This window comes from Ictidomys tridecemlineatus, chromosome 3 (genome assembly GCF_052094955.1).
Source record: "Ictidomys tridecemlineatus isolate mIctTri1 chromosome 3, mIctTri1.hap1, whole genome shotgun sequence".
NCBI classification, from domain to species: domain Eukaryota; kingdom Metazoa; phylum Chordata; class Mammalia; order Rodentia; family Sciuridae; genus Ictidomys; species Ictidomys tridecemlineatus.
Window position 1 is genome coordinate 22,204,821 of NC_135479.1, and position 21,409 is coordinate 22,226,229.

The window sequence follows — 21,409 nt, forward strand, 5'->3', positions numbered from 1 at the left end:
TCTCTAAAAAAAATATTTTAAAAGGGCTGGGAATGTGGCTCAATGGTTAAGCACTCCTGGGTTTAATCCCTGGTATAAATTAATTAGTTAATTAATTTCAAGAATTTTGTGATCTGGCTGACTTTACACTGGTAGCTTGAAATTGGCCATGGTGGATTGTTTATACCACTTAAATCAACAAAACCCTCCCTACTCACTGTGTTGGTTGGTAAGCATTTTCCAGCACACCACTGACCTGAAGACTGAATAAAAACCTGTCCTGGCTTATAAATTTTTTTTTTCCTAATAATTTGTAAACCCAGCAGGGGCTTTTTTGGGGGGTAGGGTAATTTGCGTAAAAGAGAATAGTGTTGGAGATGAGAAGAGTACATGAGATCCCCTGATCTCCCTATAGTAGATAGGATCCAGAAATTTTATCTTACAAAATATGGGGATCATATTATTGTAAAGTTAATGAAATATAGCAATTGTGCTGTTAGGAAAAGCACAAAACAACCACTGTGAAGTGTACAGTGGACGAAGTTGACATGCATTAAACTTTAAAAGTTCCGAAGGATCATGAAGCTGTTACTTCCTGCCCACTTCCACAGCACTAAGAACTTCAGCTTCATCTTATCTGAGAAGGGAGTGGGGTGGATAACTGCAGGCAGTCATCAATCCTGTTATAGCCAAATTTGTACATTTGTGTTGTGACAGGTCTTATTATACTTTATTGTGTCCCAAAGACATGGCAAGGACAATCTTTTTTGGACATATTCTTTTACTCCAAAGTTCTGGGCAGATAGCAAATGTTTTGTTCCCTTTTTTTTCTGTCCATTTATTCCTTACCTTGTCCACAAGTGCTCACTAAATAATTGTTGATTAATCAAATAAAGTGAAGGAGAGCGTTTAAGTACATTTTGGCAATGGGATTTTTTTTTAACTGTGTTCTTTAAACACTGGGAAGGTTTTTCAAGGATTGAATGCATGTGGATTATTTTAAGAGAATTAATTTCCAGGTTCTCAACTTCAGTATGTTCTCTTCCTAAAACTGATCTGCCCTAGAAGCCACTGCCATTTTTTTTCCCATCTTCTCTTTTGCAATGATCCTTTTCTACTTAATTAAAGAAAGGCACATCCCTCACCCATCTCTACAGTGCAAGTAATTTCAGGATGCCAAACAAAGGGTCAGCTCAATAATTTCTTTAATCAGACTTTCACAAATTATCCTTTATCTTCTCATTAAGAGATTCCGGGCGGGGGGAGGGGGCTGGGGTTATGGCTCAGCAGTAGAGCGCTTGCCTTGCACCTGTGGGGCCCTGGGTTCGATCCTCAGCACCACATAAAAATAAAAGAAATAGAAGTATTGTGTCCAACTACAACTAAGAGAGAGAGAGAAAGAGAGAGATACATTCCCCCAAAACTTTACTTTTTATATTTGATAATTATTGATCAAGAATTATAGCTGGGTGTGGTGGCCCACACCTGTAATCCCAGCAGCTTGGGAGGCTGAGGCTGGAGGATCATAAGTTCAAAGCCAGCCTCAGCAAAAGCAAGGCGCTAAGCAACTCAGTGAGACCCTGTCTCTAAATAAAATACAAAATAGGGCTGGGGATTTGGCTCAGTGTAGAATGCCCCTGAGTTCAATCACAGGTACCCACCCCTCAAATCCCCTGTATAATAAGCAAGTAATTTCTGGGCTTCTTACTTTGTGACATTGGTCATGATGTTTCTTCCTGCATCAATATTTCTGTCTTAGCAAATATAATCTTGGGCTGGTGTTGTGGCTCAGTGGTAGAGCACTTGCCTAGCATGTGTGAGGCATTGGGTTCAATTCTCAGTTCTGCATATAAATAAATAAGTAAAATGAACAAAATCAACAAATAAAAAATAATATATATACACAAACATGTATATATATGTATATGTATATATATATATAATTATAATATACCATGATTGTTTTAATCAGTTAATTCTAATAATTTGATCCAGAAGGAATTTTTTTTGACATATTGCACTTCATGGTAACAAAAATAACCTTACTCTCTCTCTCTCTCTTCTTCTTCTTTTTGTTTGGAGAGATATAGACTGAGCAATAGAAGAGCTGAGAATGTAAGAGTAGTGTATTGGGTAAAGTGAACTGGAAATAGAAGTTGAAGGAGAAAATTCCTTAGTTTTTTAAAAGCTAATTTATGTATTTGTTAATTTATGATGGAGTAAATCAAATTGCAGTAATTTATATTTCATCAGATACATCTGAAAGTATGTAGTAACAATTTAAACCTTCATTATTTACAATAAATAATTATCTATTTTTTTACTTTTATTTTGTTTATTTAGTTTTATGTGGTTCTGGGAATCAAACCCAGGGCCTCACACATGCTAGGCAAGTGCTCTACCACTGAGCTATAACCCCATCTCCAACAATTATCTATTTTTAAAAGTAAACTTATGATGAAAATGGGAATTTCACCCTAATATTTTCTTAATGTTCATTTTATGTAAAGGAGAAATATGACTTCAAATTTATTTATTTTTTAAAAATAGTTTTATTAGTTATTGATGGACCTTTATTATTTACTTAATTGCATATATGTGGTGCTGAGAATCGAACCCAGTGCCTCACACATGCTAGGCAAGCGCTCTACCACTGAGCCACAGCCCCTCAAATTTATTTCTTTTTACAATTTTTTTTAGTTGTAAATAGGCACAATACCTTTATTTTATTTATTTATTTTTTATGTGGTGCTGAGGATCAAACTCAGTGCCTCACATGTACCAGCAAGCGATGGACCACTGAGCTACAACCCCAGCCCTCCCCAGCCTTTTTAAATATTTTATTTAGAAAAAGGGTCTTGCTGAGTTGCTAAGTGCCTTACTAATCTGCTGAGCCCTTTCAAATTTCTTTTTGAGGGTACTTGTCAAAAGTTTTATTTTGCCAACTGTTATCTTATAGTACACAAAGAATATCCTAGAGGCACCTGTAATTTAAAGGCTTATTTACAGCCTTTAAATTTTGTGTTTACATGCATGTGTACATTTTTCTGGGCCAAGAGTACAGTTTTCCCAGAAGTCCACAACCCAGAAGAGATTAAAAGATCTAACCAAAGCAGGTCTTAAGGCTCTTGACTTCACTGTGTTCATGATGGTTTTGTATTTATTGGCATGTGGAACTGCTTCCAACATAAACAATTTTGGTTTAGTTCTGTGCGTATATAGAATAATATTCACTAATTATGAAAAAAACATAAGATAAACCCACTCCCCTTTATTTATCACCATCCTGAAACCTGTCCTAGAGCAATCTTTTAATTTAATTCTTTAAATTTTACTTACTTTTTGCTGGTATTAGGGGGCTTCACAAATGCTAAGCAAGCACTGTACTGCTGAGCTACATCCTCAGTCCTTTTATTTTGAGACGGTGTCACTAAGTTGCCCAGGCTAGCCTATAACTTGGAATCTGCCTGCTTCTGCCTCTTAAGTAGCTGGTATTAAAGTCATACACCACTGCGCCAGGCTCTTTTTTCTTAATTTTGATGGAAAAGTTGCAGGTGGCTTCATGGATAGAAAAATGCTAAATGTAAACTTGAAACAGTTTTTGGTTGTTGTTTGTTGGTATTTTTTTTGTTGGTACTGAGAATTGAACTTGGGGTGTTCAACCACTGAGCCACATCCCCAGCCCTCCCCTTTTAAATAATTTTTTTAGTTGTAGATGGACACAATATCTTTATTTTTATTTATTTATTTTTACATGGTGCTAAGGATCCAACCTAGGGCCTCATGCATGAGAGGCAAGTGCTGTACCACTGAGCTACAACCCCAGCCCTCCCCAACTTTTTAAAATATTTTATTTAGAAAAAGGGTCTTGCTGAGTTGCTAAGTGCCTTACTAATCTGCTGAGGTTGGCTTTGAACTCATGATTTTCCGGCCTCAGCCTCTTGAGGCATTGTGCACCACTGTGTCCTGCTATTTTTTTGTTTTTAATTTTAGTGCTGGGTATTGAACTCAGGGCCTTAGGCTTGCTAGGCAAGTGCTGTACCACTGAGCTGCATCCCCAGTCTCTGAAAACAGTTTTTAAAATGCTAGATGTTCACCCTTGACAGTTCTATTATGTGGTTTCTTCCCACATTTAATCAGAAGTCTAACAATTGATTGACAGAGTATTTGGGCTCAGAGATAGTAAAATTACATTTGGAAGTGACTAATAATACAGTAGTTTTAAGGCTTTGGATTTTAAAGTGTCACACACACACAGCAGATGAATGAAGATGTCAAAGCCAGGCCTAAAGGAGGACCCTGGTAATCCAGCCCTTGGTGTATAACCTTCAAACAGCAATAAACAAGATTATCTGGATTTAACATGTGACCTTTCTCAGTTTGACTGGTAGGTCCAGATGTTTTCTCATTTAGCTGCCTGGTTGAAATCTGCTTTAACTGACTGCAGTTGGATCTAGATTGAGATTGCAGGAATGACAGCCTTGAAGACTGTATTCTGCAGTGGGTGATGCTGTCTAAACAGTAACATATGGAGACCCATGGTTTAATAATTAAAAATAATTTGTGACCTTACCCTTAATAGATTTGTTAATTATGTCAACTGAAAAAGTAAAAATGGGATCGTGACAGATATTTCACTATATTCGTCAGTCTGGTGGCATTAAAGACATTGACAAGATTTGTTAGAACCAGGCTTTTCTGCACCTGCGTCTACAGAAGCAGAAATCCCAGATATGCCTTTGTTATCCTTTGTTACCCCTTGAGTAAATTCAGAGCAGCCCTAGAGAAAATATGAAAGGCTTTTGATGAACTTAAGTCAGTCCATGCTTGTAACCATACTTCCTACCCACCCGAATTTGGAAACAACTTAATGGTCTTTTATTACCTCCTTTATTGCTTGGAGCCCAAAGCCATCTCTGGCATTTTTATATGACCTCTCCCTTACTCAGCATTAGCTTGATTTTCTAGTCTTTCAGGTTGTGCTAGTTCTTTCTCAGAGACCATATAGGAAAGATAATTCTTTAATTTTTTTTTCTTTTGATTTATGAGAAATTTAAGTCCTCATATCCTTGAATGAACCCTCAGAGCACTCCTCCATGTGCATTTATACCACTGCTGACTTGCAGGTCAGAGATGCACTCATTAACTAATTGGTAATTATAGCCTAGCAAAGTTCATTAAGTTATTAACAGAATAGAAATTGAGACAGTATAGTCGATGAAGCATAAAATATGACAAATCTGTATACTTGTGGATTATAGCACAATTTAGAAAAAGCAAAAATCAGTGGTTAGGTATGTATCTGAAATTGATAATAAAATTACTAAGTACAATAGTATCCTTCAGTCCAACTATTTTATAATTAATTGTTTTAGCCTCCTTTCCTACTGCCAAGTAGGAGATGCATCTTGTGTTTTTTTTAACCATTTATTCTTTTTTAAATATTTTTTTAGTTGTAGATGGACATATTATCTTTATTTATTTTTATGCAGTGCTGAGGATCGAACTCAGTGCCTCACACATGCCAGGCAGGTACTCTACCACTGATCTGCAACCCAGCCCCCTAACCATTTATTTTTGTTAATTTCATTTAAGAGAACATGAAATCATCTGCATGAAAACAAAGAGGAGTTAGTCTTTTGGTGTGAGAGTGTGTGCGGCCCGGGTTCGATCCTCAGCACCACTTACAAAACGAAGATGTTGTGTCCGCCGAGAACTAAGAAAAAAAAATGTTAAAATTCTCTCTCTCTCTCTCTCTCTGTCCCCCTCTCTCTCTCACTCTCTCTTTAAAAAAAAAAAAAAGATTTGTGGGGTTGGTCATAGCTTAAAAAAAAACATTTGTCATGATCTTCTTTGTAGTAGCTGATAAATGTGTAGTTACAAATCTTCCCTTTGAGGTAGTGTCAATAGAGGATAGCTAGCTGTTGGCTTATTTTTATTTTTTAATCTGTATATATTTATTCTTTTTAAAAAACAACATTCATCTTGTTATAATTTTCATATCTTGCTTAAGTGTTCAGTTCATTGACTTTTTTTGGTAAACTTAACAGAGTTGTGCAACTACCCCCTTGTTTTAGAATATTTCCATAACCCTAAAAACCTCTTGTACCTGTTTGTGGTCAATTTCTAAGCTTACTTCCAGTCCCAGACAATTGCTAATGTGATTTTTGTCTCTATAGATATTCATTTCTGGACATTTTATATAAATGGTATGATATCATACATAACCTTTTACTTCTGGCTTTTTTTGCTTAGAAGTTGCTTCTTCAACTTCTTTGAAGTTCATCCATGTTTCTGTGTGTATCAGGAGTTTGTTTCTGAGTAGTTTATTCCATTGTATTAATACAGTAAATTTTATTTATCAGGTGGCTGGCTGATGGACATTCAGATTGTTTACATTTTTCAGCTTTTATGAATAATGCTGCTATGAACATTTACATACAAGTCTTTGTTGAATGTATATTTTCATTTGTTTTTTGTTTTTTGTTTTTTGGTTTTTTTTGAGTAGATACCTCAAAGTAGAATTGCAGGGTTGTATGGTAAATTTTTTTTTATTTTAAAGAAACTGCCTATATTAGTTATCAATTGGTGTGTAAGAAATTACTCCAATCCTTAGCAGTTTAAAACAATATAAATGTATGATCTCAGGAATACAGGCACATTGTCTCTGGGTCCTCTGCTTCACAGTCCCTCCCAAGCCTGTAGTTATGGCACTGACCTTAACTGTGGTCTCATACAAGGGTTTGACTAGGGAAGGGTCAGCTCCAAACTCACTCATGGTCAGTCAGGATTCAGTCTTGAGGGTTGTGAGACTTTGAGGTTGGCCACATGTTGCCTCCCATTTCATATAATCTGTCTAGCTTACTTCTCAGAGAAGCACATAAGGAGAGAGAGATGATGAACAAGATCCAACTCACAGTCTTTTATAGCCTAATCACAGAAGTGACACCTCCCATTGCTTTTGCCATCAGAAGCAAATCACCTAGGTCCAGCCCACACTCAAGGGAAGATCACACCATGTATGAACTAGGAAGCAGAGATCACTGTATGCCATTTAGAAGGCTGCCTACCACTTGCCAAACTGTTTTCCAAACGGCTGCACCATTTTATATCCCCCCAGCAACATAGGAGAGTACACCATTTTCTCCATATCCTTGCCAGCACTCATCATTGTGTGTCTTTTTGGTAATAACCATTCTAGTGGGTGTGAAGGAATATCTCATTGTGGTTTTAATTTGCATTTCTCTAATTACTGATGACGTCAAGTGTCTTCTCATTGGCCTATTGTCCGTATGTATAATTTCTTTGGTGAAATGTCAGTCCAAATCTTTTCTGTGTTTTTAATTGGGTTATTTGTCTTATTATTGAGTTGTAAGATGAATCATGCTTTTGGTGTCATATCTAAGAAATCTTAGACCTTGTCTAACTCAATATCATAAACATTATGTGTCAGCTACTATGCTAGTACCTTTACATACATTATTTTGCTTAATTTCATTATTGTGATAACCCTGTGAGGTATAGATATTATCTTTGCCCAAATGAGGAAATTCATAGAAGTCAAGTGACTTGTTCAAGTCACCTAAGTAGTTACTGCAAAGATTCAGATTTTAGTAGGAAAAAAAAAAAAGAGCTAAATTCCATATTGTCCCTTCCCTGTAATTATCAATACCTACTCCATTATTTGAATCTGATTAATAGAAACCTATTTGTGATCATTTGGAATTACCATTTGAAATAGAAGGGACATGTTCTCCAGTTTCTTGGCTGGATTCCATTCTAGTTTTATTCTGCTAGACAATATTTCCTCCACAGTTTCTGGTTGAGCTAGGATGCAGTTTTGCTTACAGCCTTAAAGTGTATGACTGGGCAGCTGTTAAGCAGTTGCTGTGCTTCACCCCCAGGGATGAACATGTTCCAGTGACAAGATAGCTTATTCCCTTGTGCGCTTTTAATGTTATACATTCACCTAAGAGAAGACAGTATTGAGTCTCTCCAATATTTCTCAGGGCTCTAATCCCATTATTTGAAAACCAGTGGAGGGAAGGAAGCAGAGAGAGCCAAAAGTCCAAATAATACATTACAGATGGTAATTTTTATATTATTTTTGGTATTTTTAAAAATTTAATTAATTTAATGTTAGAAAAAAATAAGAATCATCTAATTTTTAATCGTTATATTCATTTCCCTCTCCTTTAAGAACTCTTTATATAATTTGGGTCTGATTGGAATACCTTTAGTTAGAAATACAATTTATCGTTTCCCTCTACTCTGAGCTAATGTGCTAGCTTTAGGCAAAATTGCAGTCTGTGTGATTTTTAAAAACACAATCAACCCTAATTTTGTACTTGAGGCAAAGAACAAAGTCATTGTTCATTGCTTCCTTCCTTCCTTCTCAAATTTTTTTCCTTCCTTCCTTCTACTTGGGAAGCAGTCCCTGAGCTCTGTACCAAGCACAGTATTAAATGTTGAGGATACAAGTAGAACAAAATGCAAACATTGAATAGCACTATGTGGATGGAAAATGGGCATGTTACAGGGGGAGTAGTTTTGGAAAGGAAGAAGAAGAAAAATAATGAGCTAGTTTGCAGCTTGCTGGAGTATGAACCAAGTGTAGGAAATCCAGGAAGTGATTGGATGTATATGCCCGGGGCTTAGAAGGAAGGATCTTTTAGAAATGGATTTGGGAATCATCCACCATAAAAAGTTGGATCAGGAGAGAGATGGTAAAGTGAAGAGGTGAAAGTTTCAAGAAATAGACCCCTGGAGATCATTCACATCTAGGAGACAGAGGAGTAAACAGAGAAAATAAGTAAGTGAGGAAGGAAGAGTACCAGTGAAGAATGGAGCTAAGGGAAGAGGATCAAGAAGTAGTGCATTATTGTTGCAAAGGGATGGAGTAGGAGTGGCAGGAGCCAGACAGAGAGCAAAGATATCAGCTGCAAAACTGACCATCACGTGGGACTGAGGCCTCTTCTCATGTATTCTATAAGAGAAAATCTACATGCTGCATATCAGCTTCAGATTGTTGTAGACCAATAGGGCCATATTGTCCTCATTCGTTTACTGCTTCTTCCTTCCTTGGCCTGGTTATCATCAGTAAATTGGTTTAGGCTGCCCCAGAAGTTCATTCATTAGTTCATTCAATTTTCAAAGTAATTTATCCCTCTGATAGGTTCTGGGGACACAAATATCATTAAAAGCTCATCTCTGGCTTGAAAATACTTCTAGTTTTTATGTGGAATATATATGTTAATTATCATATAACATAACACACACTAGATACACCAAGACCTTCTTTGGCTCTGTATATGGAAGACATTTCATTCCTTCCTTTTACCTGTGGTCCTGAGTTTGATATGGTGACAGTCAGAACATTTTTAGCCAATTTAATTATATATGGATGACAGGTTTTCAAAAATTATATTATAAATGCTTTGAATTTTAAATTAATTTTAAGAAAGATAGAGTCAATAGCTCATGTTTAAATGAAAAGGAAGTTTTTTTCTTGTGTATTTATGAATGAGATTTCTACCCGGTGCATACTTTAGTCTATCTTTACTTTTTAACATATAAAACCTCAACCTCTTTAGGGTATTTTATCAACTATTTTTGATGAATAGCAGGGTTTGTTTTTTTCCAGAAATATAAACACAAAGTCATATAATTCATAGTAAAATAATAGAAAAAGTTAATCTCTATAATTGACAGCATGAACTTTATATTTGTAGACTGCTTTATGGTTTGGAAAGAACTTTCTTACATCATGTTCTCCACTTCTTCCAACAATTTTAGATAAAGAACTGCACTGGTTCCATGACATTTGAGGAGTTTAGCTCAACTGACCAACAGGAACCTCACCTACTGCTGAGTGGTGTACTCCTGTTGTTAAAAGTGGTGAATCTCCTCTTGTTCTAACCGGGAAGCAATGAATTGTTTATTGAACAAAATTGTGTGTATTATTATGCCAATGAATGACCTATTTGATAATCAGATAATAATACAAAGATTTATGTCAGTAAAATTGAAGGAAGTCCTTTGCAACTGAAACTTTTTTTTTGTTTTCATGATGATGCTCTTACATTTGAAGTGACATGATTTACTGATTACCAGTGTAGATTCTATATGGGTGAATTTAAAAGTTTGATGAGAACATGTTTTAATGAGAACTTAAACCAACCACATATTACTCAAATCTATCATTTCTTTGCTATTGAGATATTAATATTTTATCTCTTGTTAGTCTGAATCACTTTTTCCTTTTTTTCTTTTTCTTTTGTGTGTGTGTGTGTGGTGTATGGGGATTGAACCCAGGATCTTGTGCTTGATAGGCAAGCACTCTATCAACTGAGCTATATCCCCAGCCCTTTTCCTAATTTTAAAAGAGGCATTTTTAGGGGCTGGGGTTGTGGCTCAGCCGTAGAGTGCTCGCCTAGCACATGCGAGGCACTGGGTTCGATCCTCAGCACCACGTATAAGTAAATAAATAAAGGTCAATAAACAACTAAGAATTTTTTTTAAAAGAGGCATTTTTAAAGTTAATAACTGTCCATCATTTTAAGCTTTAAAAGAGAAAGAAGAAACCATAATGGATCCTGTAAATCAATAATCAAAAGTTTCCATTGAAACTTTATAATTTTACTAGTAAAGAAATTCTGAAACTTTATTTTTTAGTTCTCAAAATATTGTAGGTTTTTAGGGCTGGGGTTGTGGCTCAGCGGTAGAGCACTTGCCTAGCTTGCGAGGCACTGGGTTCGGTCCTTAGCACCACATAAAAATAAATAAATAAAATAAAGGTATTGTGTCCAACTACAACTTTAAAAAAAAAATAAAAATATTGCAGGTTTTTGTCTCTCATTACTTATCCATAAAAGTCTGAATTAGAAAATGAAAATGACCCACGATTTCAGTGTTTTCGTTCCTAATACAAAGAGGCCATTGTGAGAAAGAAGTACATGTATTAATTTTATAAGGGAATCTGTTGTAGTTCATCTGTTTGTGCTGGATTGGATGATAGCAACAAACTCCGTAGGCTAAATACCTACAATACATATATCTCCCATTTTGCTCTTTAATGCTTCAAGCTTCTAAATCCTATTAACAGCTGTCAAAACCTGGTAAACTATTTAGATGCTTTCACAATTTGTTTAATTGGATAGTTAGAAAATGGCATGCTCAAAAAGCCCACCCCCCTTTCTTTTAGCCTGGCTGAACATCTGTAGCATTAGGGCCTCATTATCTCTGAATTGGCATAGCAAATCAGTGGCATCATTAAAATGCCACATTAAGATGATTAAGCTTCTTTGTTATCCAGTTGACTTTTGCATGTGCTGAGGATTTCATGGTTATGACCCCCGATCCTTGTAAAACACTTAAACAACATCACCCGTTTGTGTCTTCCCTAACAGCCTCTGACTTGTTCTGTCCCTTCTCGCAGTATCACTGGCAAACTTGAGGCTATTACTTCGAACTCAGTTTTTCTCAGAGTTGGATTCTGAGATCCTATAGTTTAGGAAGGAAATTTGGAACCTACTTTTTAACATGAGGAAGTTCCTAATAACGTGGTCTCCAAAGGCACCCAAGTTGCCTGTTCTGTTTGTGACTTTGATAGGTTCTTCTCTCCAACCGAGCATTTTATGTGCCTGTAAAAACAAACTGAGGCACAGTTGGCTGAGACTGCTATTGCCCCTGAAGGATTTAGATGTTGGATCCTTTCCAGGACCCATTGTTTTTGCAATGTCTCAGGTGAAACCAAAAATGTCTACTCTGGAGTGCAAGCCTTTCATGTGATAACCATCACCCCAGGAAATGAAACCATGTGCATCAGCCCCCATGAGCCAGACCTTTGTTCTCTTCAGCCTACAAAATTCTCTCTGGGGGGTGTGTGTGTTAGTGTGTGTCATCTTCCTAAGAGGCCTTCTGAACATAGACAAAGATGGGAACAATTGTACCCCAGAGCAGCTCCTTTAGAAAGAAGTTTAGTTTAATCTAATTTCCTATGGGTTAGATTCAATTTAGACATCTTTTCCCTCCTCTGGGAATGTGTAGCAATTACCTTTATCAGCAATTTGTGGTTTGCTATGTTCTTTTCCCCACAAGTTCAATTATAAAAAACTTACTTAGAAAGCCTTTAACATTTTTATTATGAAATAGATCATTCATATAAAAAGACACATATAATTACATGTACAGTTTATATAATAATAACAAAACAGGCATCCTTGAAACCACCACCTGATTTAAGAAATAAAATTTTACTTCCACCCCCCAAAAAATAAATAAATAAATAAAATTTTGCTGGTGTCTTTGAAGATTCTAGATGGTCTTTTTAAATCATTAATTTAATTGTATGTCTAAGAAACCTGACACATATAAAAGAAGATTAGAATTTGCAAAAACAAAATGGGGGATTATTCACATGACAAAAGGTCCATTCACTTTATGACTTCAGTATACAGTGATGCCGTTTCTCAAGTATATTTGGGTATTTGTTGCCAGATCTTTATGATTTTCTGTATTTATTAAATACTTCAGGAGCTGCTAGTCCCTGACAACTGAAAATCAGTGAAAAATGATGATAAACATCTCTGAGCATATAATATAAATCAATGGAACAGTGTTATTGGGTTTACTATGAACATGCCTACTATACAAAGATAGATGTGTAGATGTTAATTGCATCATGCTAAATTTAAAGCTGAATGAAACAGGTGTATGAAACAAAGAAAAAGAAGAATTTTCTTCCGGTCAAGGATGTCAAGGAGGATTGCATGGAAGAAGTGGCATTTAATCTCCTTCTGGGATGTGAATAGATCATTGGTGTGGTGGAAGGACATCTGAGGTGTGGGATAGGCTGGAGAACAGGCTTGGGACCATGATTAGTCAGATTGCTGTTGTCCTTCTCAAACTGTGCAGAAGAACCCTTGAGTATCTTGTTAAACTACAAATTCTGATCTAGTAGGTCTGGACTGAGGTCTGAGCATCTGCATTTCTAACAATCTCCCAAGGGATGCTGGATCCAAGAACTTTACTCTGAGGAGCGAAGTTCAAGTGTAATGAGATGATCAGGTAGGTGTGAGGCAGGTTCTGGACTAGCCTTGCTAAGGAGTTTGGACTTTATTCTGTAAACAAAATGAAATCAAGCTGGGGATGTGGCTCAAGCTGTAGCACGATCGCTTGGCATGTGGGCGGCCCGGGTTCGATCCTCAGCACCACATACAAACAGAGATGTTGTGTCTGCCGAAAACTAAAAAAAAATAAAATATTAAAATTCTCTCTCTCTCTCTCTCTCTCTCTCTCTCTCTCTCTCTCTCTCTCTCTTTAAAATGAAATCATTGAAAGTTTCTAAGAAGGGTTTCATTGCCACAGGACAATTAATCTGGCAAATAGGATACAGCATAACAGAGGTCACATATACTGTAGGCCAGCTAGGAGGCTAATGTAATAGTATATTTAGGTACCAAGAATTTATTGGATGTCTACTTTATCAGGGCACTGGGTCAAACTCCATACCAGCAGTTCTCAAACTCCTTTGTATACAGATTTACCTAGAAAACATATTTTGAAATGCATACTTCCAGTTCCCTCACTCAGATTTATAGATCTATGGTAGAAGCCCTAAAATTTCTGTTTTAAAACCATATAACCTCTGGTCTTTTGTTTATTTACATGTTTGTTTTGAGTTGGGTGTCTCACTATGTTACCCAGGCTGACCTCACACTCCTAGCTCAAGTGATCCTCCAGACTCAGCCTCCCAAGTAACTGGGACTACCATACCACCATATCAAGCAACCACTGCTTTCAATAGGTACAGGTTAAGCAAAGTCATAGGGAATACTGAGGTACCTGTACATGGCTTACATAGCTTCTGCCTTCAGCAAGCTTACATGTCCATAGGGGAGATGAAGTAGTTTTATAAGTAAACTTAAAAGAAGAAGAAACTTGTTGTTTTCCAGGTGGGAAGATTGGAGAAGACATACTTAGAAGGGAGAGAGTTTGGCCTTAGAAGATGTGTGGGACTCGGACCTGTGGCAATGTTAGGGAAAGACCTTTAGGCAGTGAAAAATGATATAAGCAAAACGAAGAATACTTAGAAGTTGTTTAGTTTGGTTAAAATTTGTTAAATTTTGACAGGGTGAGAATATGACCAGAGCTATAGTTTAGGAAGGGCAACCTTGTGGTAATATACAAGGTGATCTGGAAAGGAGAAAGGAGAACAATGTGGAGACCATGGGTTGTGGGAAAGGCAAGAGGGTCTGAGAATTATGACAATGGGCACAGGGAATAGTGAATGGGGCACAGATTGAAGATTGGGTACAAAGAGAACCAATGAGTGATTGAAAATGGGGTGCAAACAAGAAAAAAGAAGGATGACTTTAAGAATTGTAGTCTGAAAAACTGGGAAGATAACGAAGATAACTTTGGAAATGTAGAAATAGAAGACTGAAGACAGGGAGAGTTTACACCCAGAGATATATATTTGGGAACTAATTATTTAAGATGTTCATTGGAGGGTTAGAGTTATGGCTCAGTGGTAGAGCACTAGGCTGGCACATGTGAGGAACTGGGTTCAATCGTCAGCACCACATAAAAAATAATAAAGTAAAGGTTTTGTGTGCATCTACAACTAAAAAAAAATTTAAAAGATGCTAGTTGGAGCTTTATGAATGGATGAAATTACCATAGGAGAGGTGTATAGAGGGAAGAAAACAGAGGATTAGGGAAGTAGGTAGGAGGCAGAGGGAGAAAAAAGAGGTAGAAAGAAGCAATCAGGAAGCAAGGGGAGGTATGATTTCATTGAAGAAATTGAAATATAGAAGAACAAGGAATGGTGGCCAATGGTGTCAAGGACTACCAAGAAGTAGCATAGAAAAAAGCACTGGATTTAGAAATCAGGAGATTATCAGTAGTCTTCAGGGAAGCAGATTCAGTGAATTATGGTGGCAGAAGCCAGATTCTAGGGGATTTTGTCAGTTTTGAGGCCATAGAGGCAGTAAACATAAATAACCTCGTAGTAAATCTGACTAAAAAGGAATGTTGAGGGTTGGGGTTGTTGCTCAGTGGTAGAGTGCTTGCCTAGCGTGTGTGAGGCACTGGATTTGATCCTCATCACCACATAAAAAAATAAATAAAATAAAGGTATTGTGTACACCTACAACTTTAAAAAATATTTTTTAAAGAAAGAAAAGAATGTTGAGAGAGGGTATGTTTGGGCATGATGTGATGGAAGGCTAAAATCTAAATTGCAAAGAGAATGAAAAGAGAAGGTGGCACCTAGGGAGCCTGAGGGTATGGAGTTGACAGATCTTATGACAAACTTGATGTAAAGAGGAAAAGGACTCCTTCTATTTTCATGAGACCAGTAAAGTAGAAGAAGAGGACAATGGGGAGAAAGGAGAGGAGGGAGAGAGGAGGTACAGGGTAATGCAACTGGCCAAAGTATGTTATGGGCATTTACAAATGTGTAACAATGAAGCCTATTGTTTATTTGTAATTATAATGCACCAGTAAAAATGATCTTAAAATAAATTAATTTAATAAGCAATAAATAACTTTTATACTATAAAAAAAAAAAAGAGGAAAAGGAAAGGATTCCATACTTTGAAGACTGAAAGAGGGGAGATGCCATTTGTAAAAATAAGTCAGTCACAAGTCAGAAGGAAGTTTGGAGTCAAAGATAACAAGTTTGACTTTAGACATGTTCATCAGCATTTTCTAGGAAAACTAAGTAGAGTTTCCTTCTTTCCTTTGCTCCAACAAGTCTTCCTCCCAAGGAATGGAGTGAATCTCTTCATTAGAGCAGTCTAGTGTCTTTCCTGGATGTTTCAGTGGATATATTTGGAGTCTGAATGCTAAGCCCAGTAATCTCTCAAAAATCCTATTCATACCTTAGATTCTAATTTGTTCTAACATGCAGTTGTTTACCTTCACCTATAGAGAGGTCATGCAGGTCATTTATCTAAAACTGGTCAAGGAGCAACTATACCAGGAACTTTTTTGGTCCAGTACTCCAAAGGACTTCCCTAGTTAATGCCTTGTCTGTGTGACTCTTATGCTTTCCCTATGACAGGTCCTAGTCTCAAATACTGTCTTTCTTGCTCCACAGCTAAGTCATAAAGGACATAAATCTAAGGTCTGACCTTGAACCAAGTTGAAGTAGTATTGAGTTCCAGGCCAGGCTGACCAAAACCCTGAGAAAAGGAGCAGCTCTCTTCTGTTCTGTTTTTAGAAAGACCACCCCTTGATCTTGCTATTTTTTAATGTTCACTGACCATGGAGTGGCCTGAGTGTAGTCATATTTACATTTTCTAACCAAGATGAAAAGGATCCTTCTCTGCTGGCCCTTTCACTCTGCTGTTTATGGTTTTCAGTAGCTAAAGTTTTCCGTTGAGGTTCTTTTAAACGCCTACATGCAAACTGAAGAGCAGTCAAGCTTTGGTGGGATATCACCCACAGCTGGAGTGATGGAGGAAGAAAGGAGGGTACAAGTCTCAGGTGCATCCTTCTCTTCAAAAAAAAATTTTTTTTTAAACAAAACCACTTAAGGAAACACTCCATCTGAAAGCAGGCAAGACCCATCCAGAGAAAGAAGAAAATGAACCCCTTTCCAAGCAGGACATAGGTGTCAATTCATATGCAACCCAGATCATAGGACAGGCAAATGTGGAACACGGCAAGCTTATCCTGCAGCCCTGCCTCTGCCAAAGAGCGAGAGCTGTGAACCGTGGACTGTGGTAAGCAGTGAAACAGGGCTGCAGCCAGGGCTCTGCTGGTGGTGGTTAAGCCCTGTCTTGCTCTATTAAGCAAACACAGTTAATATAGATGAAAGGTAACCTTGATAGAAGTGAAAATTGAAACTTGGGTAGAAGGTAGCAAGCCAGGCCCAGCTGCAGCTGTACTTCCTCCTGTGTGGCAACAGGAGCAACACTTACTGATGTGTTTTGGAAGGAGTGTGCTTTTTAAAAATATCTTTTTTTTTTTTTCAGAGTGTTTGGGTTTAACATCTACTCCAGTGAAGGGAGGGCATGGCATAGTTGGTAGGATGCCACTTAGACCTTTTATGTCTAGTGTGTGAGGTCATATCCAAGTAATTGATAGGTATGGATTAAGTTTCACATTTCAGTCACATATCTGCTGCTACCTGGCTGTGTGAGCTCAGACAGATCGCTGGAAACCTCTGCTCCCAGATGTTCTCATCTGAGAAACAAGAGGGTCAGATTAGTTGATCTCTAATTTCCCTGTTAGCCTTAAATTCCATTGACTTGTGACTCCTCACAGGGAAGTACAACTTCCAATTTCCAAGAAACAATGTTTAAAGCAGAAAGTATTTCTATAGCATACATATACATGAAAAATCCCTTTAAAACACCTGTTATCTTGTCAGGCAAATATTTAGGTTTTGTTGGTGCTGGCACATAAATTTCCCTTCTCTGTTTCCTACGTTCTTCACTTTAAGAGTGTGACAGCCCTTTTTAAGATGGTACTTGGTCAGCCAGCTCACTGGAGCCAGACCCTCCTCTCCTCTCCAGTTCTTAAGCCTATTCCTTCTTGCCTTGGGTCTGGGTGTCCCTTCCTTTGCTTAGAATGATCTCGTATACTTATGTCAATAGAAGTGACTCCTTAGGTTGTACTTAAGAATTACTTCTCCTTTTATCTTTCTCAACACTATTTCACTAGCACTGACAGCTTCCTTTACTCTTAGTTTTGTGTCTTTATCAGTCCCAAGAGAGATAAGGAGATAAAATGTGTTTTAGCAGTTCATGTGCATGGAAAGGGATGTGTGGCTCAAAATTAGAAAAAAACAGTGCTAACTGTTTAGTTCTCATAGTGGCTCACGTCTCATAAATTGGATTTTTCTGAAGGATTAAAATGATATTTTCTCCTTGAAACCTAAGAGCACATCACCATTCCTTTTTAACTACAGCCACCAAAAAAGGTACTAGATCTCAGAGCTTTTCTTCTCCCCTAGTATTGGAGACAGGTTGCTCAAAATGTTCGTTTCTTTGTCCCTTAGAGCAGTTATGGCAAAAACTTATTGTTTCTAATTTTCTGGATAGCTAAAACACTGTCATCTGTGTGAGTATTTGTGTTTCCCAAGGATTGTGGTTCTGAATTGAAATAATGAGTAATCATCTTAATGGCATTTGTAGATGTACAATGTTATGTTAGCTCCTTTTGGTATTTAATTGTCAGTTGTGGGTCTCTGCTTTCTGAACTGCTTTCATAGCTTCAAATGCAGTCATTGTTCATGTCTTGCATTTTCTCCCCTGCAGATGATTCGATGAAAGAGAAAGATGAATACAGTGAAAGAGATGAGAATGTTTTAAAGCCAGAGCCCTTGGGAAATGCAGAAGAGCCTGAAATTCCTTACAGCTATGCAAGAGAATATAATGAGTATGAAAATATTAAGCTGGAGAGACATGTTGTCTCATATGATAGTGGCAGGCCAACCAGTGGAAAGATGAACTGCGATGTGTGTGGATTATCCTGCATTAGCTTCAATGTCTTAATGGTTCATAAGAGGAGCCATACTGGTAAATAGTCTCTTTTTTCCATAATTCTGAAAACTATCCTAACACAGCCACTCAAGGAATGAAGTGGTAGGATTTGGGGCTTTGGATTACTTCCAGTGATCTTTGCTGTAATTTTGATGTATCTCTCCCTCCTGCGTCATTGTGCATTTGGCAAACATATTGCAAATGCTACAAAAAGAAGAAAAAAAGAAGCCTATAGAGAGCACAGTGTTCTAGGTCAACCAAATGCTTTTTCTCCCATTAGTAAGTAAGGAGTTGAATTGTGTGATTTGCTTCTTAGATGATATCTGTATATTTTTGCATAAAAGCAGATCTCCTTACTGTTTTGGGTTTAATGTGGTAGATAAAAGGACATAGCTTTTTTAAAAAAACTTTATTTAAAAGTTTTTTAGTTGTAGATGGACACAATGTCTTTACTTTTATTTCTTTTTTACATGCTAAGGATCGAACCCAGTGCCTCATGCATGCTAGACAAGCGCTCAACCACTGAGCTACAACTCCAGCTCCTATTTATTTATTTTTTATGTGGTGCTGAGGATTGAACCCAGTGGCCCACACGTGCTAGGCAAGCATTCTACCACTGAGCCACAACCCCAGCCCAGGACACGGTTTTTATTATAAGTTTTTATAAAGACTGTATCTTCAGATAGTAAACAGGCAGTCTATAGGAAAACTTGCAAATGACAGTCCCATTGAGCCAATAGATCCCATCTGACATCTGATATGAATACTCCAAAAAAAGAGCCTCTCAATCCTCAACACCTTATTGGGGTTTATGTCTGTCTTATTTCAAAGGAAATTATATTAAAAGGAATGCTAAGTAATATAAAAGTTTACATCTAGAAAACTCTGCAAGCTACCCTTGTTTCTTTGCTCTGATTCAAGACAAGACAATACTAAATGGGTGCTTCATTTCTTCCGGAGGGAAGATTTCATAAGTAATCTTGTTTGTCTGGAAATGCAGCTCCCGAGTGATCCCAGTGTGGACAGAACTGTCTAGAAGATGAGCTTTTGCCATAGGCATCTAATATGTGCATGTGCTTTTCCACTTGCCTGGTGAGCAGAATTTTTTTTTTTTTTGTCCCCTTTAAAGGTGAACGCCCGTTCCAGTGTAATCAGTGTGGGGCATCTTTTACTCAGAAAGGTAACCTCCTCCGCCACATTAAACTGCACACGGGGGAAAAACCTTTTAAGTGTCACCTCTGCAACTACGCATGCCAAAGAAGAGATGCGCTCACGGGGCATCTTAGGACCCATTCTGGTAAGTGAGGGAAATGAACATTCCATGTCTAGTAACTGTGGAAGCTAGAAAGAGTTAACTGTGGAGACTTTAATCTGTCATTCCAGTTCTGAAGGGTTACAACAGCAGACCTCTAGGGCTAATTGCACTTCCATTAAGGCATTAATTGCTCTCCGTCTGCCTCAGTAGAGATGATCTCCTCAACATCCTTACACCCCTGGAGAACAACAGTCAGAGAGGAAGAGCCTGCCCTGGAAAAATGCCTTAATTTCTATAAGAAATTTAGAACCATCAGTATTTTCTTATGGTAAACTTTATTAAAAGATTATTTTCCTCACACATAAACACACACACACACACACACACACACACACATACACAAACATACACACATTCTCTTCAGAAAACTGGACAAATGAATGTATAGTTTTAAAAGTATTTTAAAAATTTTTTAAAGAAAAAATAAAACCTGTAAACCAAGTGTCAATAATTGTTGAGGGATCCTTTTTGGCCATTCTTGGCTAAGTTTCTTACACCCAACTTTCCCATCATTCAGCCTACTTATTTCTAATTTCTAAGAGATGGGCAGCAATAAAAATTCATAAAAAAATTCATCTGCTCTCTTAAATGTTTTTACTCCTTATTTTGACCAGGCAAAACAATACATTTTTTCAACCTTTAGAATTTCCTTCTTAGAAAAATAAGACTAGGTTTATTTTCAAATTTGGGGACCTGATGTTCTTGATGTTATCTGACAAAATTTTAATTGAAAAAAAAAAAAGGTTTGTTTTTATGTCAATCTGAATCTACTGCTTCGACTAAAACCCAGCCCCGACCTCAAAACTTGTCACAATTGAGAGACTAGGATTAAACAAGTCAACCCAACAAAACCCCTCCTGAGAGATCATAAGTGGCAGGGAAGGTTTCTTTCTTTTACAGCTTATTTTTCAAAGTAGTGCACTAAGGGTGAGGTTCATTCAAAATTTAGAAAAGTTCTTTTCTGTTGCCTTTTACATAAAAGAAATAATAATAATAGGCATTTATAAGACAGATTTTAGAGCTTAACTTTTTAGCTTTAGCAAACCTGCATTTTATTTTAGTCTGGGATTTCATAAAAATCTTATAGCACTTTAAATTCTAATGCCTCTGCTTTAAGCAGAGGAAGAAGAGTTAAAAAATAAAAATTTTAGGGGGCTGGCGGTGTGGCTCAAAGGTAGAGCACTCACCTAGCATGCGTGAGGCACTGGGTCTGATCCTCAGCACCACATAAAAATAAAATAAAGATGTTGTGTCCACCTATAACTAAAAAAATAAATATTTAAAAAATAAAAATATAAATATAAATTTTAGGGCTGGGGTGTAAGTCAGAGGTAGAGCACTTACCTAGCATACATGAATTCCTGAGTTCAAGCCCCAACACCACAAATGGAAAGAAAATTAAAATTTCAGTCCCTAAAACTGAAAAATTCTTCAGGTACATTTTATCAACAAGTCAGAAAAGCCAGGCTTGCGCAGAGAGTTTATTACTTATATACGTCAGGCAATAAAGTATTTGGGGGGAGTTGGAAGGATAAATTTACCTAAATTAGATGGTAGGTGAACTTTTGAGGAAACTTCTGCTTTATCTTAAAATTTTAAATGAGGTCATTGTTACAAT

The 21,409-nt window shown here is 37.1% G+C and overlaps 1 protein-coding gene across 1 annotated transcript in view; it reads left to right on the top strand.

Moving 5' to 3' along the window:
- Nucleotides 1-21,409, top strand: part of Ikzf3 (IKAROS family zinc finger 3) — a 60,602-nt gene that overhangs the window by 11,783 nt on the left and 27,410 nt on the right. The window contains exons 2-3 of the mRNA XM_005321788.4: nucleotides 18,252-18,512; nucleotides 19,606-19,773. Of these exons, the coding sequence (XP_005321845.2) occupies nucleotides 18,260-18,512; nucleotides 19,606-19,773 (421 nt within the window). The 5' untranslated portion in view covers nucleotides 18,252-18,259. The remainder of the gene's footprint in view (nucleotides 1-18,251; nucleotides 18,513-19,605; nucleotides 19,774-21,409) is intronic.